Below are 25,272 nucleotides of genomic sequence, written 5' to 3' on the forward strand. Positions count from 1 at the left end.
TAGATAGATTAGATAAGATAGATAGATAGATAGATAGATAGATAGATAGATAGATAGATAGATAGATAGATAGATAGATAGATAGATAGATAGATAGATGATAGATAGAGATAGATAGATAGATAGATGCCTGAGCCCTAACCCAACAATAATTAAATATGTCTAGGGGGTGACCTGGAAATTGTTAGTTTTTAAACATGTCTGATTGAGTCTTCTGTGCAGATTTTGTTGGAGGCATCAAGATGATGGTAGCCTGGAGAGGCTGAGGGCAGTGAGGAGGCTATTGTAATTATCTAACTGAGAGATGGGGAGATAATTCAGAGGCCATAGAGACCAATGGATGGAATTAAGATATTTGTAGGCAAAATATAGGACTTGGTGCCTGATGGAATGTGGGAAAAGGAAAAGTCGATGCTAACTCTGATGTCAAACAGCTTTGAATAGTTGCAAAGCCATGGCTCTTAAAGTTTACTGAAATGAACTTTCTTGATTGAAGGAAAGGATAAGAAGAATTGTAAAATTGAAAATATGATCATTAATATTCTGAAAATTCTCAGTTATCTGGAACAATGAGTCAAATCCAAGATAAAATATAAGAGGGATAAAGGTAAAATCCTAGTTTAAGCTTTAAAAATTTAGCCATACAGATACATGATATGAGGGTCATTTAATCTGAGAGCTGTTTACGTAAAAAATGAATAAATAAAACAAATAGAAAGATGTGTAGGGGAGACAATGTGACCACAAGACCTGTAATAATATACAGGACCTCAGAAAAATGAATGCAATCCTTGGATGCCCTCAAAAAAGAGAGGTGTGCAGATTAGGGGAGATGGTATTTCCTAGAGTGATGTGTTAAATTGGGGGCCTCACACATTGAGGAGATCCTGGACAAAGCAGAACTTATCCAAAAGAAGGTGGCCAAGAGGGTAAGATAACAGAAACCATGTCCCATAACGAATGGCAGAAGGAATCCTGATGTTTATAATACAAAGAGAAGACTGAAAAAGGACATGGTTTTCTATACTCTGTAAGTCTGTTAGATGGAAAAAGCAACACACTTGCCTTTAGAGGGCAGAAGTAGGGCTGATGGGTAAGATTCCTAATAAGGAATAAAGAATACCCTAACAGATTTACCAGTGGAATAGACATCTTCAATGAGTCTGCACTCACTTGGCATGTGCAAGCGCTCTGAGGGTCTGTACAACCATTATTTGATTGAGAATATTGCAGAGGTGATTTACAGATCAGATTGGCAAGACTAAATGACCTGTAAGGTTTTCACTCTTGACAAACTACTATTACATGTCAAATTCTAGCATCTTAATTTCTTTGACTCCATAGTTAAAGAAATAATTTGCCTTTATTAATTGAGGCCTACACAAAGAGAACTCTGTTGTCTTTTCACATATAGTGATATTAAGTATACTGGATACTTTTAAAAAGGAACTCTATACATATATGCCTGTATCAATCTTTGTTCATATTATTACTGTGAATAAACAATAGTTTGCACAGTTTGAAAAGCACATTGCTCCCCCAATGGAAGATCTATTTTTCCTCTATCTTTTGTCTTGGAGATTATTATTGCTTAAAATGCCCTAGCTGAATTAACCTAACTAGCTTCATGGTGTTATGAAGCTATACACCATGAAGTTATGGTGTATACACCATGAAGTTATGGTGTATCAATTTTTTGTGGCTATATCTGAAATTTAATATTCATTCATTCAAACTTTTATCCAACAAATAATCTCTACTGCATGTCAGGTACCATCTTCAGTGCTGGGAACACATACTTAAAAATACAAACAAAAAAAAAACTTGTCTTTGAAGAACTTTTAATCAACTATGGATCTGTACATATGCTTCAATTACTGTGGCTGCATACCTAATCACTCCAAAACTTAGTAGCCATAAATAATTATTTATGATCTCTCACAGTTTCAGTGAGTCACAAATTTGGGAACATCTCAACTGGGCAATTCTGGTTCGAGATCTCGCATGAAGTTTCTGGAGCTACAGTCTCTCAGAGGCTCCCTCACCCATCTGTCTGTCGCCTGAGCTGGGAATATTTGAACTCTGGGGCTGGAACATCTAGGGTTCTTCAGGTATCTCCATCTAACTACCTGTAGTATCCCCAGCTTGGGAGCTCTGGGGTAGCCTGACTTCCAACATGGCAACTGGGGCTCCAAAGGTATGTGTCTCAAGAGAAAACCATATAAGATTTTATGAGTAGCATCCAGAATCATATAGCATCACTTCCACTGCAGTCCATTAATCAAAGAATTTTTAAAAAGTCTCCCCAAGATGCCACCTGTCCTTGGAGGACTCTCTGTATCAGGTGAGAAGCATGTGAGATGGGCTATATATTCATGCAGTTTGCCATAGCGTTTTCCCCACATATACACAGAGGACACTATGCAGCAGAGTCCCAGCTGCAATGAAGGTATGAACAGTGGTGTGGGAAATCAGAAGAGTAGGGAAATGATTAATGAAAGAGGAATGTTCACATGGTCCAAGCCTTAAAAGTTGAGATGTCCACCTTGTCAAGAAAGATGTTCCAGGTAGAGACAAGAGTGGATGTAAAGTGTGGAAGAACAAGGGGCATGAAGTGTTAACTAGTTTGGATTGGCAGGAGTGAAGACCAGGTGTAGGACATGGGTGGGTGGGTGGGGAGGGAGATGACTGTTGGTGGCAATGATAAGACATGTGCCTGGAAAAGGAGAGTAGAAGAGTATCCTATAGGAACTTGAATGCCAAGATTAGAACTTTGGTATTTGGAGAACAGCCCCTGTCTGTAGAGTGGCGCTTTCCTGCCTTTGATAGTAAATATATCTTCTCTGTTAAAGTTTGCTTCCTAGCTTAAACTGAACGCAGACTCCAAACCATCAAATCAGTTTGGATTTTTTATTTTTTTATCCACCACAAACAACTCTAAGATGGCATGCATTTGAACAAACCAAAAGTGATTTCACTCTTCTAATTTTCAGAGCTTTTTGGCTAGAGGCAGAGTGAGAAATTCATACCTTTTTCAAAGAGTGTGGGTTCTTTTTCCCAATTTCTCTCATCCATCTGGTTCTCTGGAGGTCTTGGAATCTAGGAAAGTGTTAGTTCACTGTGCTGAAATCCAAAAAAGACTGCTAAACTGTGAAAGAAAATTTGCATTCCAGAGAAACTGAAAGAGTTAGTCCACCAGCCCTTTTACAGCAGCAAGGGGAAAAACATCTGTATTTTCTGTCTCCTTTGTCTTTCAGCAATTACAGAATGGAAAACCCTGAACTTGCTGTCTGTGCCTTTCTTACCTATTTAATGTAAACCACTTTGGGCAGGGTGAGGGTAGAAGAAGGAACCCAAACATGGAATTAATTTATTTCTAGTGTCAAATATTACAGCCAAGAGTCAATTAGAAGGAAACAAATAAGTTCACTGCCTTCCCTTTGTGCTCTTCACAGGGTTACCTTCTCGTGAATGGATTCCAGAGCTTGGTATTTGACTGTTCTGGTCAGCAGCTCATGGTTGAGAAGAAAATCATGATGTTGGCATTTCGTTATGGTTTTTCTAAGCTGTGGTGCTGTCCTTTTTGTCTTCCATTCACAGAGGTATAATTAGAAAGGCTTGTTTTCAACAGAAGCAAAATGATTGCCAAATCTGTTCAGTTGATCTCTAGAGAATCAAAGTTAGCTCATGGCCCTCTGGCTGTTCTCTTTACCACTCCCAGGAGTTAGAGGCTTAATGTTTTCCTTTTCTTTTGAAAGAGGATCAAGTTTGGTTCAAACAAGATTTTCTGTCATCCCCAGAAGGGCAAGGAATGATCTTCAGTGACCCAAGTTGCTTGGCTCATACCACTTGTGGTTTGCTACAGTTTAGGAAGTAATTGCATCTCATAAAACCAGGTAGAAAATAGATATCTTGGCATAGCTGAGCTTTAGACAACTCTGAAGGGAACCAACACGTGATCAGAATGGTGTTGGGAACATTTCTAGTCTCTGCTTGCCAATCTTGATTCTAATGGATGATTCACAATGGGTTTAATTCTGATGTGAAATGTGCGGGCAGACAGTCATTATCATATATATATATAAAACATCATTGCACAAGGCAAGGTTTTAGATTCTGCCCCAGAATGGGTCAGTTACCCATGAGTAGGCAAATACTATAAAGTAAAAGAGAGCATTGCCACGTTTGTTATATTGTATAGCTAACTTGACAGCACTGACATTCTTAGAGAAACTTGTAGCATATATATATATATATTATATTATATATTATATAAATATATGAGTATATATATTTAATATACTCTTGCAGAGAAAGAATAAAAAAACGGAAGATTTGGAAGAGAACTTAGTTGTTAACAACTCAATGTCACTCATTCATTTTTTCATTCAACAAATATTTATTGAGTGCCTGTAATGTGTTAAGCGCTGCTCCAGAGGCTGCGAATGTAGTTATGTTCGAAACAGACAAGAGCCCGCTCTTGTAGAGCTTACAGGCTGGTGGGGAAGAGCAACAATACGCATGTCAGCAGCTAAATGCATGAGGTGATATAAGATAAAGGACTATGAAGAAAATAATAGGGTAATGAGGTGGAGTCCGGTTCTGGGGAGGGGGCACTCGAATTGTAGGGCAAGGGAAGACCCATTGAGGATAGTGAAGTTTCGGGTAGGTCCATGGAAATAGGTCCTGTTGGATGAATCTTTGGAGTATTCACAGATAGTCATTCATTCCTTTATTTGATAAATATTTATTGAGTTCCTTCTATGTGCCAGGCATTGTTCTGGGTACTGGGGGTGAAGCAGTGAACAAAGCAAAGATCCCTGCCCCAGTGAAAATGTAATTCAGTTCTCAAATCAATTACAGATCTTCAAGGGACTGAAAGGTCTATTAATCCAAGTTCCTTGTTTTTTAAGTAAAGGAATTTAGACCCAAAGAGGGAAATGCTTTGCACAGGCCTCACTGCTAGTGACTGACTGATAAAGAGAAAACTAGAACATAGCCAATGGCTTCTGGCTCATTTTTCTTTATCCATGTTCCATGTAGGGTCTATGTATCTATCATTTTCCAATTCTAGTTTCGTATAGTGCTGGGGTTAGTACTGCAATCCCCAAATAAATCATTTCCTCCATCAGGACCTCCTGTCCACTCTAAAGTGAAGGTGTCATTGAGGGTTAAGATGGTGACATGCTCTACCTCCCCCTCCCCCCCCCACCACTAGGCACAGCCATCAGGGCTTAGTTGGGCTGTGATTAATGTTAAGTCAAGAGAATGAATCCTACTGCATGTATTGTGGCAAACTGTACCCTCCGCAAGACATTCTGGGCTCACTCAAAATGCACAATACATAATTTCTCTACCACTTATTAGGTCCCAGGCATGCTAATGAAGGAAAAAGTTAACCAAAAATATATATACATTGTAAATAAGACAACAGAAACATATTTAACAGCCCTACATAGTATTTTCCTAAACTCAGCATGGGTAAAATTGTGGGAATATATGTGTGCATCTTATAATTGTCTGCTTCTCTCCAATTATGGAATACTGTTCAAGATGGTAACAGAACTGCTGTGGAATACCATTTTAGTACTCTGGAAAGCGCCTGCTTAGGTAAAATGAGTTTGAGTGTCTGTAATAATCTCCAGTTGCAGATTACCAATGCCAGGAATTAGGAAAGCTGGACCTACAGCATCATGTCATGAGCTGAGGATAGAATTAAACCCTCTAAGTTCTTGACAAGAGGCCCATATTTATCAGTGCACTCAGCAATTTCGTTTTGAAAATAGAGAGAACCTAAGTCATATAATATATCCACCTATTGGTGATGTAAGTAATTATGCAAATGTTATGTTCTTATGCTAACGGGGCTAGAATGCCAAAGAGAAGTTTTGGAACTCAGAAAAGGATCTAGAGTAGGATTGAGGAAAGAACATTTCACAGAAACCAGGGTATCTGGAGCCTAGACTCAGCTCTTTTACTAAATCAGGAAGAAATTTGGGCAAATTAACTTCCCTGAATACTGTTTTCCTAGTAAATAACATGAGAAGGTTGGACAAGATCATTTTAATAATTCTTTCAAGTTCAACAAAACTTGATCTATGAAAAGCTAACATGGCATAGCAGTATACCGTAGATTGACAACTCTGTTCTGTGTAACTGCCAATGTATGGAACTTGATAGATATAGGAGAAACTTGGTCATTAAAGGACACTATGAAGTAGAAGAAAGATCCTTTGTCTTTGGACTTAAGAATGCATGTAATCAAATCCTGATTACACTTATAAAGTCACATGAATCTAGAATGGGGCTTAGAATCCTACCATTCTACCTGCCATGCCAGATCATTGTAGAGATTAAGCTTGGTCTACTTTTTGTTTGAGGTATATAAAGGAATTTCAAATTACTTATATACAGAACTTATGCATAAACTAAGTTTATAGGTTTGGAGTATATTAATATTTACATAGAAGTAAGAACAGCTTTTCCACAAAATTCCTTGAGAAGCAGAGGAAAATCTCTTTGGAGTCCAGAAGTCCATTTTATGTTACAACATTATCCAAAACATAATGGATGGAGTGCCCATACATGGGACTCCTTAGATAACCCATTACTTAAAAAAAAAAAAAAATGAAAACCAAGCTACACATAATAGGTGTATTGATGGCAAAGGAAAAAATAAATTATAGAAATATAGTGCTTAGATGTAGGAAGTCAATGAAATGAACAAGAGATGTTAAAGCTTTGTGTTAATTAAATATATGCCTTAGCCCCTTAGAATTTGTAAGGGGAATGATGTAAGCTAACATTATACAGTCAAGCGCTCGGTACTTGCAATCATATACAAGAACATTGCAACATAGATATATTCAATCTTGTTTAATAGATCAGACTAAAGGCAAAAAGTCAAGAATGTTGTCCCAGTTCACATAACTAGTAGGACAAGGAGACAAGACTTTAGAATCAGATTCCCCTGAATCTATCACTAATTCTCATACCATATATGGTAAGTCTTCTGGTCTAATTCCTGAGTTTGAGTCCCAGTAGACTACATTGAAGATGTTTCTAAAGACAAATCCATGGTTTGGTTTGACTTGGTTTGGAAGGAAAGGAATTCTATTCTTTTTTCCCTCTACAATAATCTCAATGGAGTTCTTGTGATCTTTTGATTTTCCTCCTGTCTTGAATGTCTCATCAGTCTCTGCCCTCTTTCACTTTTCTCTAATGTTGTGAGCTATTCAAGAAAAATGCTCTGGAAAAGCCTCATGTACCACATTGGCTACACATTTTACTATGAAAATAATGCCTCTCTAGACCTTAGAGTATAAATAAACTAAATGACCTTTCATCAAGATTCTTTTTTTTTTTTTTTTCAGAATGCCATCCCAGTCTTAGTGCTTAAGAATAAATGGCATAAATTTCTTTGGGAACAATGTGACTTATGGCTCACAGCAAATCTAAAATTAAAATAAATAAAATAAAATTGCCCTAAATGCCCTGATTTTTTTGTCCCTTCTTTTGTGTTTTTGTCTTATAGTTTTAGGACATATTTCTTCATTCTTAAGCTAGTTTATTTAGTCCAAGTATAAACAAAAAATCTTGTAAGAAAAAATAATTTTGTTTCTAAACTCTATGTTAATAGTAATGCATGTGTTTTGTTTGTGATAGTTTGACATGTGGTCCTTCTTAAATCAGTGGATGCTGTTCAACTCTAGTGATGTTGATTTTCCTTTTCCCAATGCTGCCCATTCCTGTGAAATGAATTTTGTCCTAATGCAGGTATATCTGGCATGCTACTCAGACAATTAAATAATGAAGATTCTTGTTGTAATGTAACATTAAATCCAAAAAGGATCAAAATGAGGTTTTCCTCAAGCACTGACTCAAAAGCCGCCTAGAATATATTCTTGGAATCATATATCATCACCCAGCTCATTCCCCATCAATCATAGTTCTCTCTTCTTTATGTTTCTATCATACCTTATTTGTGCTCTTGTAATATTAACTTCTTACGCCTTTGCCTCAAATTAGTTATTTATAGATGTATCTCCCTCTCCATTGCACAGGGAACTTCTGAGGGCCTGGATGGTGTTTTTGCCATCATTCTCTTCCTCATTTTCTGCCAGGAATTTGAACACCTAGTTCTCTACTCTTTAGGTTTTGTACAATGATAAAATAAATGAGGAGGCAGATCTGCTCACCTGAAAAGTGTATGAAAATTTGTTTACAGGGGATTTGGAAAACTGAGGCATTATAAGCAATGGATACCAAAAACTGTGCTTAAGAATAGAGGAAAGGATGGGAGGATTTGGGTTTTCTTTTTTATCTTTATTTCTTTTCTGGAGTAATAAAAATGATCTAAAATTGATCATGGGGTTGTATGCACAAATATGTGATGATACTGAAAGCCAGTGATTGCATACTTCGGATGGTTTTTATGGTGTGTGAATATATCTCTTTCAGTAAAGCTGCATTTCAAAAAAAGAATAGTAGAAAGGAACAAAAAGAAAAAATATCTGATTTCTTATTTTGAATTTTCAGTTACATGTTTCATAGTGATCATTTTTTGTGGCTCATGACAACAAAATATTTTTAAAGGATTTGATCCATCAAATAAATTGTCTCAAAAATTTTCCTATCTAGAAAAACTAGAATTCCCCTCTACAGAAGAGGGATATTGATTCTGATTAGAAAATCACAGTAATGAGGATACTAGGCTACTATTAGTATTTTCAGTGTGGTTTGAACCACAAATTAGATAGACGCATAGACATGGACACAGACAAGGGACATTTAGAAAGAAAAGGAAAAAAAAAAAGCCTCTTAATAAGAAATGCATTCCTCACAGAGAAACAGATTGTTGGGATGTATTATACTTTAGGTGAAATGAAGCCTAATCTGCAAAGCAAACAAAGCATATTGCCATCATTTGGAAGGCCCTTTTGACTACCACACTCAAGATATGGAGTAAGTTTGTATTCCAGTGCTTAGTTAAGTAATATAATTATTTGAATTTAAATAATGGCACTGACACTTGAGCAGAGGTTTGCTGAGTCATTGCCCTGTTCTCTTTTATACCGTATTGCCATTCGGTTTGCAACACCTACAGATGAACTGTGCTTCCCAATCTTTTTTCACGATTATGCAGAAAATGGTGGCATTTATTCAGAAAATGGAGTAAGTGGAGGAGGCTTCCCCTAGCCCAAGATGACCACCTATGGCTCTGGAAACCCTGGCCCCTTCTAACTTCCCAAAGGTGATAGATACATCTGGGCTTTAGCATACCCAGTGAGAAACTCTGGGCTAGACAATTGTTTTGTGTGGTTAAATAAAATAATTTCGTTTTATGTAAAGTTCTTACCCAGAGTTTAACAACTTATCATTCAACCAATACATAGGAGCCTCACCTTTATGCATGCGTTATGATGTCAACACTGGGGATCCGACAGTGAGTTTCCTCTTCTCTCCTCTTGGAGCCAATGAACTGACCTACTTGTAGAAAAATGTCTTAAAATCTTGAAACATGTCCTCTCCTTATTTATATGCATGCAATTTGCAGATAGTCAGCCTAAATGTCATCGATTTGTAATGTGGAGGTGTTTCTACTGAAATACGGAGTAGGCACAGCCTGATGTAACAGGGGGATCCTCCATTGGATGGAGAATTAAGATACTTATATTCTAAATCCGAGTCTACCACTTGTTCTTCCTCTCGGTGCCTCAGTTTCTTAAGGCGGTAGTTGGTCTAGAATCATGGTTTTCAAACTGTGCACTGGGGGTCCCCCACAGACACTACCCTTTTAACATCCTTATCCAGAAGTGGGCGTTGGCTCTTGGGATGTGCTTCCTTGATGAATCTCTTCCCTCAACAAAGGATTATGGGAGAAGAGAGCGCATAGGGGAGTTACAAATACCTGGACTAAAGTAATCTCTAAGGACTTTCCAAGATTTTATGTTTTCTATTTCCCCTTTGTTTCTTTGTATTCCTCTTCCAACAAGACTTGCTGGTTGACCCTTTAACTGGAATGGATCAAGCCCCTAGAGAAGAAGAAAAGGCTGGAATAATAATAAAACATTAGCTTGTTAGGGGAAGTGCCAAAACTGTATTTAAAAGTTGAGATGTCAACTTTGGTCTTTTCAAGAGTCCTTCCTGCTTCCACATTGGTTTCATACCTAAAAGAAAATAATGACTAAATATAAGATCACATTTTAATTTTATGAAATGAAAATTTTAACATTTCCAAATGGCAACCATCACTTATAGTCTTGAATCTTCTAAAACACTCAACACCAAAAACTTACATACAATTATATAATATATAAATTACAGAAACTTTTTATTTTCTCTATCATCTGACTAGTACATAGTACTAGCACATAGTATATGCTTCATTTATGTCCAGATGATTCTTCCAGCTCTTCTGCCTGTAATTAGAGATATTACTTATTGGATATGCAAAGATAAGAAAAGATACAACCAGATTGTATCTCTAATTTTAAAACAGTTGAATTAGGAGTTTTGTATAGAAGGTTTGTGATTTTGTTTTCACTTAGCTTTTTAGTTTTAATCACCATCATATTGCCATCTCTTTAGAGAACTTTTAAGTTGTGCCTTTAGCAACTGACTAATTTCTTGCTTTTTTGCCACTTTAACATCTTTTCCCTTCAATGATGCTTTTATTGGAGTAACTGCCTAAAACATATTCTATGAAAAAAAAATCCTTCTGCAGTGTGTATTGCATAAAGAATAAAATCTAGAGTCTTTCTTCAGTTTAAGCTGTAAGGCCTTCCAGAGCCAGTCACCAACTACCTGTTGTGTGTTATGGGGTCTGGTGAGCCCTGAGAACGGATGGTTAATATTATAGACACTAGTGGAATGCCCCCCAGATCCCCCTTCAGAGCAGAGGTGCCCATTGCTCCAGCTGTGAGGAGTGTTGGTGGCCAAGGGTTCAGGGCTGAGTCTCTCTCAAGGACTTATCCTTAGCTAAAGAGAAACACCTCACCCAAGTATACTGTGCTCAGTATCAAAGGCGAGGCATCACACAATTCTACAGGAATGGAAAAAATGGCTTATTTTGCTTGGGGGACAACAGATGAGAATTAGGAAAGCTTTGCAGAAGAGGTAACAATATGAGCTTCAAATTGAGGAATGAATAGGCATTCTCTAGGCAAAGAAGGATGTGAGGTAGTCTTGGCCTGTGAAAGAACACAGCTTATTTAAGATTTGGCAGGGAGCTCAGTGTGGAAACTCCAGGCTGGGGTCCATGTGGAAGAGCAGTTGAGATGGATCTGGAGACAGGTCACAATGTGTTCCACTGAGATTGAAAGTTCTTATGCTGAAGTGTGCTCTTTGCTTCTAACTATCAGTCATGGCACCCCTACCCCATACACAAGAAGTAGTTCAAATGGATATACTTAGAGAATTCTATCTTCCACTTACTTCCTTGAAGACTTATTTCAGTGTTTTGGGTTTTTTTGTTTGGTTTGGTTTGGTTTTTTATATGCTATATGCCCAGGGTCACATTTCATCCTTTTTCCATGTGAGTATCCCATTATTGTAGCACCATTTGTTGAATTGTGTTTGCTTGTTTTTTCTTTCTTTCTTTTCTTGCTTGTTTGTTTTTGGGGAAGTGTATAGGCTGGGAATCAAACCTGGGTCTCCCACATGGCAGGTGAGAATTCTACCAGTGAACTACCCTATTTCTTTTTATTCTCGTAAAAACTTTAAATTTAATAACCATTACATTTCAACCGGTTCAGAAAAACTTCAGGTTTCTATGAAGAGAATATATTTTTGTTTGGCTTTAAAATAATCATCCAGAAAAAAGACACAAAGATCTCCCTCTCTGGAGTTTCAGATTCTACCATTAGCAACTTCTGGGATCATAAATGGGAAGACATAATAAAGGATATGTACTCCAGGTTTCTTGAACATGAATTCCCCTTCCAAACCTCTGATAAGGGGTTATCTATTTTTTTCTAGTATATCTCTGGTAATGGAAGCGTTGACCTTTTCCTGTTGTTGTTAAGGTTGATATATCACATTCATAGAATTGCAAACTTGGAATCAATCATTTTACAGATAAGAAAACAGGTCTAAAGAGAAGAAAGGATTTACCCAAGATCATACAGTGAATATTGCAAGCCAGAAGTAGAATTCATATTCTTTATTTAGTGACTTTCCCTCTCTACTGCTGTAGAATAAATTCATTAGACTCCTCTCTCGATGTGGGGGGTAAGAAAACTGGCCTTACCTCTGCCCCTAATGAACTCCATGACGTGGATCCAATCATATCAGTTCGTGAGATCCGGTTTTTCATCGGTAAAATGAGAGGCCTGGGCTTCAGGATCTCTCCATGCTTCCTCCCTGATATTGTGAGAATATCATTTCTTTAAGGCAGAAGTGGAGAAGATATGTTTAAGAATATCAGTGAAGCAACATGGAGACTGGAAGAGGTAAAGAACAGTGAAGGAGGCTGGCCAGCTAAGATCACCATGTGCTAGCCCAAGCTTCCAGTCAGCTGAACTCTTGGAACCTTCATTTCCTGATTTGGGGAGATTTTACAACATTGTCAGTTTATGTATAGATTTACGCTGTTTTTCTTTTGTAAAAGAAAGGTAAATGTTCAGGTTCCCTGTCCTTCAAGCAGTACTTCCATAGACTAAAAAGACTTCCCTTAAAAACTGACTAAACCTTGTGTTGCTGCTGGTTTTGAGAAAATAAGGTGAACCTTGCAGCCAAGCCTCTGTGCAAACAAAAACATTTTCTGGTTAAGCATTTTCTGGCAGCCCAGAGCAAATCACCGAGGTAGAAAAGAGGTAAGAAACCTCATTGTCCAAATCATCGTCATCTGTAGACTCTTATTCTCTGTTCTTCTGCTATTTTAATTTCACCACTTCAAAATGGGGGTGGGGGGGAGTAGGTTAATAGCTTCCATGAGTTTAGACTTCCATGAGGCAGACTAAGCAATTTCAGAACCTTGAGCAACCATAGCTTTGGGGAAAGGATGGTGACGGATTTACAGATCCATCTTGGGATGGATTCCAGAGTGAGAAGAGTTGGGGCCAGCCTCATGCTCTCAGCGTGGGATGTAAACATAGACAAAATTTCTCTATTCGTTCTCTTTGCACACAGTTATGCTAGGCTGTTATTATGGGACACGGATCCATTCCAAAGACATAGTGCCTGCCCTTAAAGAAGTTGTGCTCTTAGTAAAGGATACAGACATACACACAAATGATTTTAATAAAAGCCATGCTGTAAATGCTGTAAGCAAAGTAAATGAAGTGCTTAGGAAGGGTAGAGAAAGAAGCAATTCATTCTGACTGGGTAATCAGGGAAGACTTCACAGGAAGTTATCCTCTGACCTGCACCTTGAAAAATCAAAATAGCGTATTGGTAGTCAATCTAGGTATCAGCCAAGGCACAGAACTAAGGAAATTTACATAGATTCGAACAAGAGAGAGGAGTCAAGGATGTTAGACGAAGCTGAGACTAGAAAGGAAGGTTGAAAGGCATGTGAAGAACTAGCTCTATTTACAGTGCAGAGCTATGAAATGTTTCGTTAGAAGGAAAATTACTTGTTCACATCCACGTTTTGGAAAGGAAGTTGGGAGTCACTTGGGGGGTTGGGATGAGGTGGGGGAAATACTATCGGCGGATAGAGAGAAACAGTGAAGCCAGTCCAAAGGTCGTTGTTATAGCTCAGGCATCAGCAAATGAGCTACTCAAAGGCACGTCCTCTCTCATGCCGTTTAGAGTTTCTCGTGGTAAGAAAGCAGTTATACTCATTAATTTCTATGTCCATCCCAATTCTGTATCTTCCCAGTCAGACCCACATCCCAGGTTTATTCCAGATTGTACACTTAGTGAGTAAAACTAAATTATGTCAACTGGACCATATTACATGTGAAATTGTCGTGGTTTGGTAAAAGATCATGGAATTCTAGATGTGGCTGGAAAGTTAAAAGCTAATTTTATTAATCCTTGTGAATCATGAAGGGTGCCGTGTGTTTTTTTTAATTCAGCATCTTTTTTTAACTTATTTATTTATGATACATAACTGCATACAAACACAAACATTCTTATCATATGACCATTCCATTCTTCTTATATAATCGATAACTCACACTATCATCACATAGTTGTATATTCATCATCATGATCATTTCTTAGAACATCTGTGTCAATTCAGAAAAAGCAATAAAAAGAAAACAGAAAAAAATGCATACATACCATACCCCTTACCCCTCCCCTTCACCGATCACCAGCAACAAATGTTCAAATAAATTTAGTAGATTGAAATGCTGGTGGTGATCAGCATCTTTTTAAAGCCAGCTAGAATCACTTTTCAATTCACTTCTCAAAACTAGACCCTCGCTAGGTTCAGCATTGATTTCCATGAAGAGTTCATGAACACAAAACTTGGAGATGTTATTTCATTCAGGGCCTTAAATGATCCAAAGCCTTATTGATCGTGCCGAGCTCTGATGGGTTCAGTGGCTGGCATACTGTGTGTCACAGTCTTCAATCTTCAGACAGACCCCCTGTCTAAGAAGGCCTTGGTGCCCTGACAAGTGCTTGGCCGATAAATCAAGTTTTAAAAATAATGGTAGAGCATTCTGCAAGTGCAGAAGCAGGGTGATGTGGTTCAGGGGTCCACAAACTTCAGCTCTGAGCCAGAGCCAGCCCAACACCTGTTTTGTAAATAATTTTATTGGAACACAGCCACACCCATTTATTTACATCATGGCTTTTTTTGTGCTTCAGTGGCAAAATTGAGTTGTAACAGAGACTGGATGGTCCACAAAGCCAAAAATTTTTACCACGTGGCCTTTTAAAGGGAAGTTTGCTGACCCCCCTCATATAATGAAAATCCTAGATTTGGTGCTTACTACCTTGTGGACATTGGAAAAGTAATTGATTCATCTAATTATGTTTTCTCTTCTCTGTAATATAGGTGCATACTCTGCCTTCCTCAGACTATTGTGATAAGCACATGAGCCAGTGCATGGTGTAAAAAATGCCTGTTGTATTGTCAGTTGCTGTGTAGGTGGAGGTCCTCAAGTCCCAGTCTCATGTTGGAGTTTTTCTTTCCGTCCCTAGAACACCCTGGAGCAGTGCAATGTTTGTTCCAAGCCCATCATGGAGCGGATTCTCCGTGCCACAGGGAAGGCCTACCATCCTCACTGCTTCACCTGTGTGATGTGCCACCGCAGCCTGGATGGAATCCCGTTCACTGTGGACGCTGGCGGCCTCATTCACTGCATTGAGGACTTCCACAAGTGAGCAATCCACTCTCCCTCCTCCAGCCTGCCAGTCCTCTTGGATCTGTTCCTACCCCATGGCTTCTGGGTCCCCTATTCATCTCTCTTAGTAGCATAGAAGCTCAGGTTTACATGACTTGCTTTATCTCCTCACTCAGTGCGGGAATTGAGGCCATGTGACCAATGTGGTCGTCCCGCTTCTGACTGAAGACTTCCTGGGGCTTGTCCATTGCGTTTGTGTGTGGCCCTAACTGAGAATAAGTTGAGTCAGCCACAGTGTGCGTGTAATGGAAAGGATACCGAGGTAGCCCGCCCTGACAAAAACAAGAACAGGAGTGCGACATTGGTCATATCGTTCAGAGTCTCCACGCTCTTCAGTTTGGTCATTGGACCAGATCCTGTCCTGAGCTCTTCCTGCTGTGACAGCCCAGGATTTGCCCTAGAGCTGACCTCTGACTCCCTGCCACTTCATGGATGGGAGGATATGGGAGAGAGAGGGGTGCAGGCAAAGAAAACAATTCAGTCCATTTTACTGATGCAGGCCTCTCACATATTCAAAGGGGATTTCCTGCCATTACCATCAGATTGACAACCGTCCCTAACCTCTTTCCCCACCCAGGGCTTCTCTTCTTCCAGATATTTTCTAAGGAAATAGATTAATTCCAGTATTGTACAACCTTTTGAGGAGGATTAGAAAAAGAGAGCCTCTAGGTCAAGACCTCTTACGGATGGGCCTGGAAAAATATGTTCCAACTTTCTCATTTCCCTCCTTTGTAGGTTTTTTTTCTTACATAGAGCTGGGATTTTCATGAACATTTTATTGCTTGGTTTTTTGCTAATTTTTATTTGGCAGGTTAGTTAGTTGGTTAATTGGCTGATCACACTTGCTTTATTTCTTTTTTAAAGAACTATATAAAAACTGCAGATGTCATTTGTAAATGTTAAGGTTTCTGGTTTGTGTTCACTGGGCAGTGGCTTGGAGGATAGTTTGTGAGGTTCCCAAAGAGATGAAGCATGTATTGCTCACCACTTTGGGTGTCCCTTTAACTGCCCCCAAATGTGCAGTCTTGTGGGTTAATTTTCACCACTCTGTTGATTGTCAACAACCAGGAGGTACTTGCCATAAGCGGTTTGGGGACCTGAGACTCATATTCTAAAAATGAATTTCCTGACCGCCTCCCAAGTAGCAAAGAGAGTGAAAATCCTCACCAGAAGACGTGATGCTGAATGAATTAAAAAAAACTCCAGAGGCAGAAATTCTCAACCTGAATTAGACAAAGAAGGGCTCACTTTTAAAGGGCAATCACAGCATAAATTGTACTTCACGTTATTGATATTTTTAGCTTATAATTGCACATGAAAAGAAAAAAAATACTGCATCTATTTAAGGGAAGTGAAAGGATACCAGTGGGGGGGTGTGTTTCTGTCACTGATCTCTCCTTTCTTAGACTTACTCTAATCCAAGAAAGACCGATAGATATAATCAGAGCACACATGTTTCTGTTTTGAGGAAAGACTGCTATATTACACCCTTCAATTAAATAAGGAAATCAATTCTGATGATTGTAAGTTTATATCTATGCTATGTATCTTTCATTTCTAGGGGTGGGGAACATAATTGGAGATTTGTGACTGATGGCGTAAGTGTGGGTCTGAAAGCTTCAGAAAGGAAGACTGGGGCAACTAAAAGAGGGAAAAAAAAAAAAACCTGAAATTCTCATTATTTCCCCCTCCCCCTGCTAGTTCAATGGCATGTTAAAACATGTTATTTATTAAAAATAATATTGCCTGCATTATTGTCAGGTATGTAGAGAGAAGCTTTTTGATCTTTTCCCCATTTCCTACGAGAAAATTTACAGAATTCTGTATCCACACCTTGAAAGAACTATAAAACAAAACAGCTAAGTACTCAGCACAGGACAAGCATTGCAAGGCCAAGGAGAGGTTAGCTAGGGTGATGCAGTCTCTTTCTCCAGACTGAATTTTTAGGGGCCTTGTTCTTGGTCCTTTTGAATGAGTCTCACCTTTGTGGACTTGTAGTAAATCGATTTCAATTCAATTCAACTCACATTTACTAAGAGCACTCTGTGTGTCAAGTACCGTGCTAAGTGCTGAAGGAAAAAGAGGCACGGTGAGAAATACATGGATGAAGATTGTATAGATGGAACTTGCATATATCCATGGAGAGACATCCCCATCATCAGGGAGCTTTCCAGGAAGAGAGCAAGAAATGTGTGCAGACATAACCATGATGTAGAGACAGTGCTATAGGTGCTGGGAAGGGCTCATGCTGTCACTTTTGGAAGACAGATGGCTTCATGGAAGCCGAATTTGAAGAACGGTTTAAGTGGAAGACAAGGTGACTCCTGGCAGAAGGAACAACCCAGGTACAAAGCAAAGGCACGGAGCTAAAAAAGGGGTCTCTGCATTCAAAGAAGACTTGCTTTGCTGTAACTGAAGCTGCCTGGGGGTAGAGATTATGGTGACATACAGGAGACCCAGGAGAAGGGATCTATTTATGTCGTCTATTTAGAATCCTATGTTCCAAACCAGTGTTTCCCAAACTTCAATGTATTTACAGTTCACTTCTGGATCTTGTTAGACTGCAGATTCTAATTCAGTAGGCCTGGGATGGGACCTGGGATTCTGTATTTCTGACAAGTTCCAAGCTGGCCTTATACTGTACTTTGAGTAACAAGGTTCTGAAATACTATCTCTGAGACCTTGCTAATGAGCCATCTTCTACACGGCCACCTTTGCTCAAGGTTTGCTCACATCCTCCAGCCTACTAGGCATGAAGACTTTTCAAGATGATGCTTCAGTTGACCCCTGAAAAGTCAATCCCCTAGTAGACCAGCTCTATTCTACCACCACCCTTACCTCCAACACACAAATATAAACACTTTCCCAGTTCACCTATATGGCCATCTTTCAAGGCCCAATTCAGATACCGTCTCCTCTAAGAAGAATTCTCTGATCCCAACCTCTCCCTTATCCCCAGGTTTAATTTACTTCTCCTCCCTGTGTTTTATAGTTTTGTCAATCCCTGATAGAAGGCACTTGCCATAGTTTAACTAGTAGTAAGTTAAATTTATACGTATACATATATATATATAAACACACATATGTATAAATAAACTTGTGTTTTATGTGTATGTGTATATATGTATATGTAATTATATAGGAAACACCGTAAATAAGTTTTTGCAATAAGGCGGGATATGTATATATAAATTAATAGAACAAATACAGAAATATAAAGAAGCACTCTCATTAGTCTGTCTATTGCAATCCTTGTTTATTTTTGTGTTCTCAGTCCTGGCAGAAGAGCAGACTAACCCTTTCAGTGTGTTGAGCCTTTATTCTATCTGTGCTTTCTTATCTAGGATATTTCACTCGTCCATTGATCAGTTTAATCAGCACCCGTTCGTTGATTGCCAGGCATGTGCCAGGATACAGGGCGACTAAGGCTCTCTCTCTCTCTCTCAGAGCCTTGGTGGCCTCAGCTGTAAAGTAGAAATGATATACCTACTTCCTTATGAGGTTGCTGTCAGTAGAAAAGAAGGTCAAATGTAGAGTGCGCTTATCAGGGGCATGGCCCATAATAAGGACCCTATAAGTGGTAGCTATTTTAATCATCAAAATTATTTTCATCGGATATATTTTTGCTAGGCAAACTGTGGGGATTGTGAGCCCGCCTCCCACTGCTGGCTAGGTAAACTGTAAAGATGGTGGGAACCACCTCCTGTCTCTTCACCTTAACTTTTCCCATCAGGAAAACGAAGGCAAGGGAGGAAAGAATCATCACAAGAAACCAGTCCGTGCCCTTCCAAAAGTAGAAGCTCCTTGAGATTGAATAGAAAGGCCTGGTCAGGTCTTTTTATGGAGAAATAGAGCATATATATCACTTCATTAGGTATAGCCTAAAGTTCCCTCTCTGTGTTAGTCAGTCGTTTTTGAAGACTCAGGGATAGAACAAAGTCTTAATCTTTGGAAGCTTGTAGTTTACTGGGCCCCAAAGATAGGAAAATAATTACCACTAAAATAGGCAGTCAATTAAAAAAAAAATTTACCGGAGCAGAGGATGTAATTCTACAGAAACTAAGGAAGGCTCATGGATACAGTGTTAGGCAAGACATAGTTTTGACCGCACAGATTTTACAGTCCCAGTGGGTTTGGAGAGGGGAAATTTTGCAGTTGAGCTCAGAAGCCTACTTGTTTTATTACTGATGACCCAGATTCAGAAATAATCAGGTAGTCAAGCTTTTTTTTCCCACTGAGTATAAACTTCTTGCATAAAATACGAATTATAACAACTCTGATTACCGCTGCAGTTGTACCATGAGACTTTTAATTTTTCTTTCATAGCAATCAATTGATCTGCTGCTTAATTCATATTTATTTAGATTGCAGCCATACAGATGCCTTTTGGGTGCTGCCAGGAAAATTAATATGTACATTTAGAGTATAATGTATGTAAAAATGCTTTGACAGCCATAAACTACTCTACACAGTATCAGATTACTATCATTATTTCTTTTTAACTTTCACTACAAATAGGTAAATTTTAACATCATTAGTCTTAAAAACATTACCATGAAAAAACTGAGCTGCACAGTCTGTGTTCTTTTTTTCTAAATCTCTTCCGCTCTTATCCATGTCCATTTCAAATCATGTCTCATTTCACACCTTCACAAATGCCACCTCCAATTTCCAGAAGATACAGATGGATGCATGCACTATATTTGCAGCCTATTAATCTGTCAGGAGGAAAAACTGTTAGGGACTTTTGGTTACATTAAGAAATTAAGAAATATGGAAATTCCTCGCCAACACTTAGCCTCTAAAACTCATATATCTGTAAATGTACATGTATATGTCATCATATACTCATACTCTTTAGAAGTGCTAAAATTCTTTTAAGAACTAAAAACAACAGTTTTTTAACTTTTTCTTTTTACGCAAAGTATATTGCAACCGAAGTGTAAGCAATGCAGACTTGGCTTTGTGAGTTTAGCGTAGTGTATAAATGAACTCACTAGCCTCTGCCATTTTGAAAAGCTATGTACTTGAGTGTTCTTGTGTCATGTTCTAGAATTCAAGACACGTTTCTAAGATGTACTAATGAATGTGAGAACAAGCAAAGATACCAAGCCTGGGATATTTGGGAAGAGCCTTGGAGACACAAAGAAAAGTCTAGAAATAAAAGTCAGAAACAAGTAGGAGCTGACCAGGAGCTTTGCCTCCCTGCTGGCCAGCCTCGCCATGCCCAGAGTTGTATTCAGCACCTATGGAATTGGTGCTGAATTCCTGGCCACATACCATGTGGTAAGTAGCACCAAGTTGTTCTTCATGCACAAGCAGTTCACGCAAACAGTCATGATGTTTTGGATCTAAAAGGACCTCCAGTCACCAAGTCTAACCCCCTCATTTTACAGATGAGAATGCACACCCAAAAGTAGAAAGTGACTTGCTCAAAATGGCAGACCAGGTGTCCTGACTCTCGCTTTCTGCTTCTTCAGACCTCTGTGACTCACCACTCAAGATTTAGGTTCAGAATCTAACCACTGCCATTATCTCTGTTTTCAGAAAATTTGCCCCCCGGTGTTCAGTGTGCAGGGAGCCTATCATGCCAGCCCCAGGCCAGGAGGAGACCGTCCGCATCGTAGCTCTGGATCGTGACTTCCACGTTCACTGCTACCGCTGTGAGGTGTGTGGCCAGCGCCCCCAGGCCCTGCTGGTGCAGGATGGGCAGTGACAGTCCCTTGAGAGCTGAGTTTTATTAACTGGAGTGATTGCGCTGGAAGAGGTGCCGGTGCCTGTGTTTGTAGGGATTCGGCGTTTGATCCCAGTGTATTTGGGCATTTAATACAAGTGACACTGGATATGTCATGTGACCTGTCTCTGTCTCAATTTCCCCATCTGTAAAAGGCAGTCAAGTTCTTAATTCCCCCAAATATGGCTGTGAGGCTAAAATACAACACTCTGTCATAAAGGACATCATAAATGCAAAGTGTTGAATTTGTGGGAAATGGTATTGTTGCCATTATACTAAATCTTTTACTTGGGCTCCAATGCTACAGTTAACTACTCCTATGGGGCAGAGATCCTGTTGTCACCGTTGAGCAGGATGAGAATTCATTCATTGCAGTGGAGTTGGAACTTCTTCTGCAAAGTCATGGATATTCATTTATTTATCAAGTATTGACTGAGTGCCAAGACAAGAGGTCAAATGACTGCAGATGGGAGGCAGGCAGCAGTTGTGACCTTTTAGAGTTTCTACTAAAGTTAGCAAAAGCAAACACCACTAGATCAAGTACCTTGTTTTCCATAGAAACTACCATTTTTCCCAGAGGTAAGGTCCAGCATTTGTTATATAACATGCTCCAAAAAGGACTCTTATAAAATTTAGACATTCTTTTTCTGCATATTGCAATGTATATCTGTATATCTTTTTTGTTACTATAAACGAGCCATGTTCCTGGGGCAAAAATGTACAATTTATATGTCAGGCTACATAGAATTTGAGTCATATATTACATAGGTTAAAACAATCTCAAGTTTTGTTTGCAACTGTCCAAATGTGATATGCTGCCAATGGTAACATGAGCCCTTAGAGTTACATAGGACTGTGCAGTGTTTTAGTTCCGTATCTATTAATCCTTGATCATCTCAATACCTTGGCAATGTAGAAGATTTTCAGAGTGGCATCTGGCCTTGCCTGACGTCACATAGGCAATGGTAGAATTAGAGGTGGTGCCCAGAGGTCCTGACTTCTAGTCCAGCACTCTGTAATGTGCTAGCTTTTTAGAAAGTAAAGCAAATTATTTCTCCCCACAGACTGAAAGATTTTATTTTCTTACTAACAGTTAGAGTGAATGTGCAGAGCCCACGGATGGACCTTTTGCTTGGCAGGAATCATGCTAAATACCTTTGCATTTGCTCAGAAATGGCCAAGAAATTTCATTCCTGCAGAGGTGTTGTCCCTTTAAGAGAGCCTTAAACTAATGATAAAGGGTAAAGATGAATTAGTGGTTAGAGCTCTATTATTATTTTGTTTTCTGTGTTGCTGCTGCCTGTTTTCAGGGGGAGGGTGGGGCAAACTTGGAACCTTGTGGTTTTCTCTTCCTGTATTAATATTTCATTTTAAGTGAACCTAGAATGGTCAGTTTATCCATTTTGCATTTTATGTCTCCATGTTTTGTTTTGTTTTTTTTTTTGGCATGGGCAGGCACCAGGAATCGAACCCGGGTCTCCAGTATGGCAGGCGAGAACTATGTCACTGAGCTACTGTGGCCCACCCTATGGCTCCAATTTTTAGTTCAAGATATATTATGTCCTGGAGAAAGAAAGGCACAGGGGGCAGGGGGAAGTGGGTGCATATGAAGCTGAAAAAGTGGTAAGAGGCCACATTATGTAAGACCTTGAATAGAAGGCTAAGGAACTTGATCTCCATGTATGTAATTTACATTTGTACTTATGAAGGTCCCATATTCTCTTCTTCTTTATTTTTTTCCTAGGATTGTGGTGGTCTCCTGTCTGAAGGTGATAACCAAGGTTGCTACCCCTTGGATGGACACATCCTCTGCAAGACCTGCAACTCTGCTCGCATCAGGGTGTTAACTGCTAAGGCTAGCACCGACCTTTAGACTCAGCAATCTGTTAAGCTGGTTAGTGGGTAGCACAGAGAAGACCGAAACACAACGAAAAAATTAAAAAAAAAAAAAAAAAGAAATAGGGCAATAGAAGAAAGGAAATCAAGCTATGGGATGGTCTCTGTTCTTCATATGCTATTAACCTTTCTTTAGAAGCACATAGAATGAGATTTTTTTTTAAAGTTCTTCCCAAATGCACATTTCACATTTAATCACGTAGGACCTTCATGGGCCTTTGTTTCCAAGGACTTCCACATTTTTGCATGGATTATGCTCCATCCCATTCACTTCTGCATTCCTGTAACTTTTAATCCCTATGTTTGTCTCACTTTTCATCTGGTTGAGTGACTTTTTTTTAGCGTGGTATTTGCTGTCACACAGTTTTTCATGGGTGAAGCTGCCAACTCACAGGTACTTATGCTTCAAGGCTCTATCCTATCACTTCCATGTTGCCTGTGATCATAAAGTTTAGACATTCTTTTTCTGCGTATTGCAAAGTATATCTGTATATCTTTTTGTTGCTCTAAACCAGCCATGTTCCTGGGAGAAAAATGCACAATTTATATATTAAGCTACATAGAATTTGAGTCGTTTGTTGCATAGGTTAAAACAATCTCAAATTTTGTTTGCAACTGTCCAAATTTGTAATCTATAGTGGCCAGTGTTTAAAGCTCATTTAAAGACAAACATAGGCCCGCTAATGAGAGAGGAGGGAAAAGAAAACTTGAATCTTTTTCCAAAGAAACTCCAGGTGGATCATGCTAGAAAAAGTATGTTAGGGGTGTGTTTGAAAAGCCCATTTTTATCTCACAATAGTATCAACATTGTCCTTTTCCACATTATCTGTACATCATAATATACACACACTTGGTTTTCTCTGGAATCTAACATTTCTGAGATATCCCACTTTACATCTTAAGAGATATCACCATGTTCTTTTCTAATATTCAGTCACAACTACCAACATCGACTTTTTCTCTCAAGGAAGAGAACGATAAAGAAGTTTTCACTTACCTCCACTCCCGCCACCATGTGCACACAGCCCTGGGCCAGGTCCTTTTTGTCTGACAATTGCAAATCAGGGCACACAAAATAAAATTGTGTCATTTTGTTTAGTTTACTTTGCAAAAAAAGGAAAAGCTTACAAAGATTCTGAAACCACATTTCATTATCCTGATAATCCTTCTGTAACTTAAATTACATATTGCAGGAGATATTTTCATATCATGGATGTGACATTTACACCATACTTTCAAAGACAATTGCTGAAAAAAAAAACAAACTGCCTTTCTGAGCTAAAAATATGCAGGGTCTCTGCCTAGAATGTTTATTCAGACTCTTATTGGCCAGTGAAATGCTTGCTTGCCAGCTGCAGACCCATATTCTTTAGTTCCTATGTGTTTTATTTAAGGCGAGACACCTAGCTTAGTAATGGCAGGTTGTCATTTTGTAAACTAATTATTTTGGATTGAGATCCCTTAAACCTCTCTTCAGATCATCCATAAATATATATTTTTAAATTATGAATTCCTTTAAGTATACAAAATGTATAAATAATAATATAATAAATCCCCGTATACGTACCACCCAGTTTTAAAAATCAACTGTAGCAAATACAGGCACATTCCCCTGTGTACCATTTCCTGAGTCCACATATATCTTTTTCATGATTATAGCATCATAGAATCAGTTTTCTTAGTCTGATTGTTTTTTTATTTCATTTTTTTTTTAATTTTAGCATCTAGAACAGAAATGAAAAATATTCGGGCAAGTACTGCATCATAACACATGTCGCAGGAATTCCAATTGCATTTATTTTACACAAATAGGAAATATCAAAGAAGTGGTTCAATTATTACTATTATTTTTAAATAAAAGCCTCTTAAGGCTATCATCACTATAGCTCATCTAAGTTGATTTGGGGCTCATTTGCTTTCATCACCAAGCAATTTTGTTTCTGAGCCACCAGAGCTAAAGCTTTCAAGAGCTTCCTTTGACTGCTATTTCTTTACCTTTCTAATCTTATATTTCCCATAGGGTGAAATATATAATAGGATTCACTTAAGGGTAGTGTGTGAGTTTTAGGATATTATGCCCATAGTCTATCTCTAAATTTCTGTCTTGCAACATAAAAGTGAGACCATGCTGATGACCACAGAACACTGACTGTTTGACAATTAGCATAACATTAAAATCAGCTTGATTGATTAAATAACTTGTTTTCTATGAAATATTTTTGGGGAAATTGTCTTTTGGCCAAAAGCAAAGAGCTCAGTCTACTAAGAGGTGGATTTTATGTCTTGAAGTACAGTCATGTTATTATAAAATTTGCCAAAAGAGAAAGAATTTATGAA

General features: G+C 38.6%; 1 protein-coding gene across 7 annotated transcripts in view; it reads left to right on the plus strand.

Moving 5' to 3' along the window:
• Positions 1–22,998, plus strand: part of LPP (LIM domain containing preferred translocation partner in lipoma) — a 696,418-nt gene extending 673,420 nt beyond the window's left edge. For 6 of the 7 annotated variants that reach the window (XM_077117860.1, XM_077117864.1, XM_077117861.1 and 3 more), the window contains 3 exons: positions 15,103–15,281; positions 20,853–20,973; positions 22,784–22,998. In XM_077117860.1, the coding sequence (XP_076973975.1) occupies positions 15,103–15,281; positions 20,853–20,973; positions 22,784–22,912 (429 nt within the window). In that variant the 3' untranslated portion in view covers positions 22,913–22,998. The remainder of the gene's footprint in view (positions 1–15,102; positions 15,282–20,852; positions 20,974–22,783) is intronic. The other variant, XM_077117865.1, reaches the window with a different exon arrangement.
• Positions 22,999–25,272: the final 2,274 nt, after the last annotated feature.

Source organism: Tamandua tetradactyla, chromosome 10, assembly GCF_023851605.1.
Source record: "Tamandua tetradactyla isolate mTamTet1 chromosome 10, mTamTet1.pri, whole genome shotgun sequence".
Classification (NCBI taxonomy): Eukaryota; Metazoa; Chordata; class Mammalia; order Pilosa; family Myrmecophagidae; genus Tamandua; species Tamandua tetradactyla.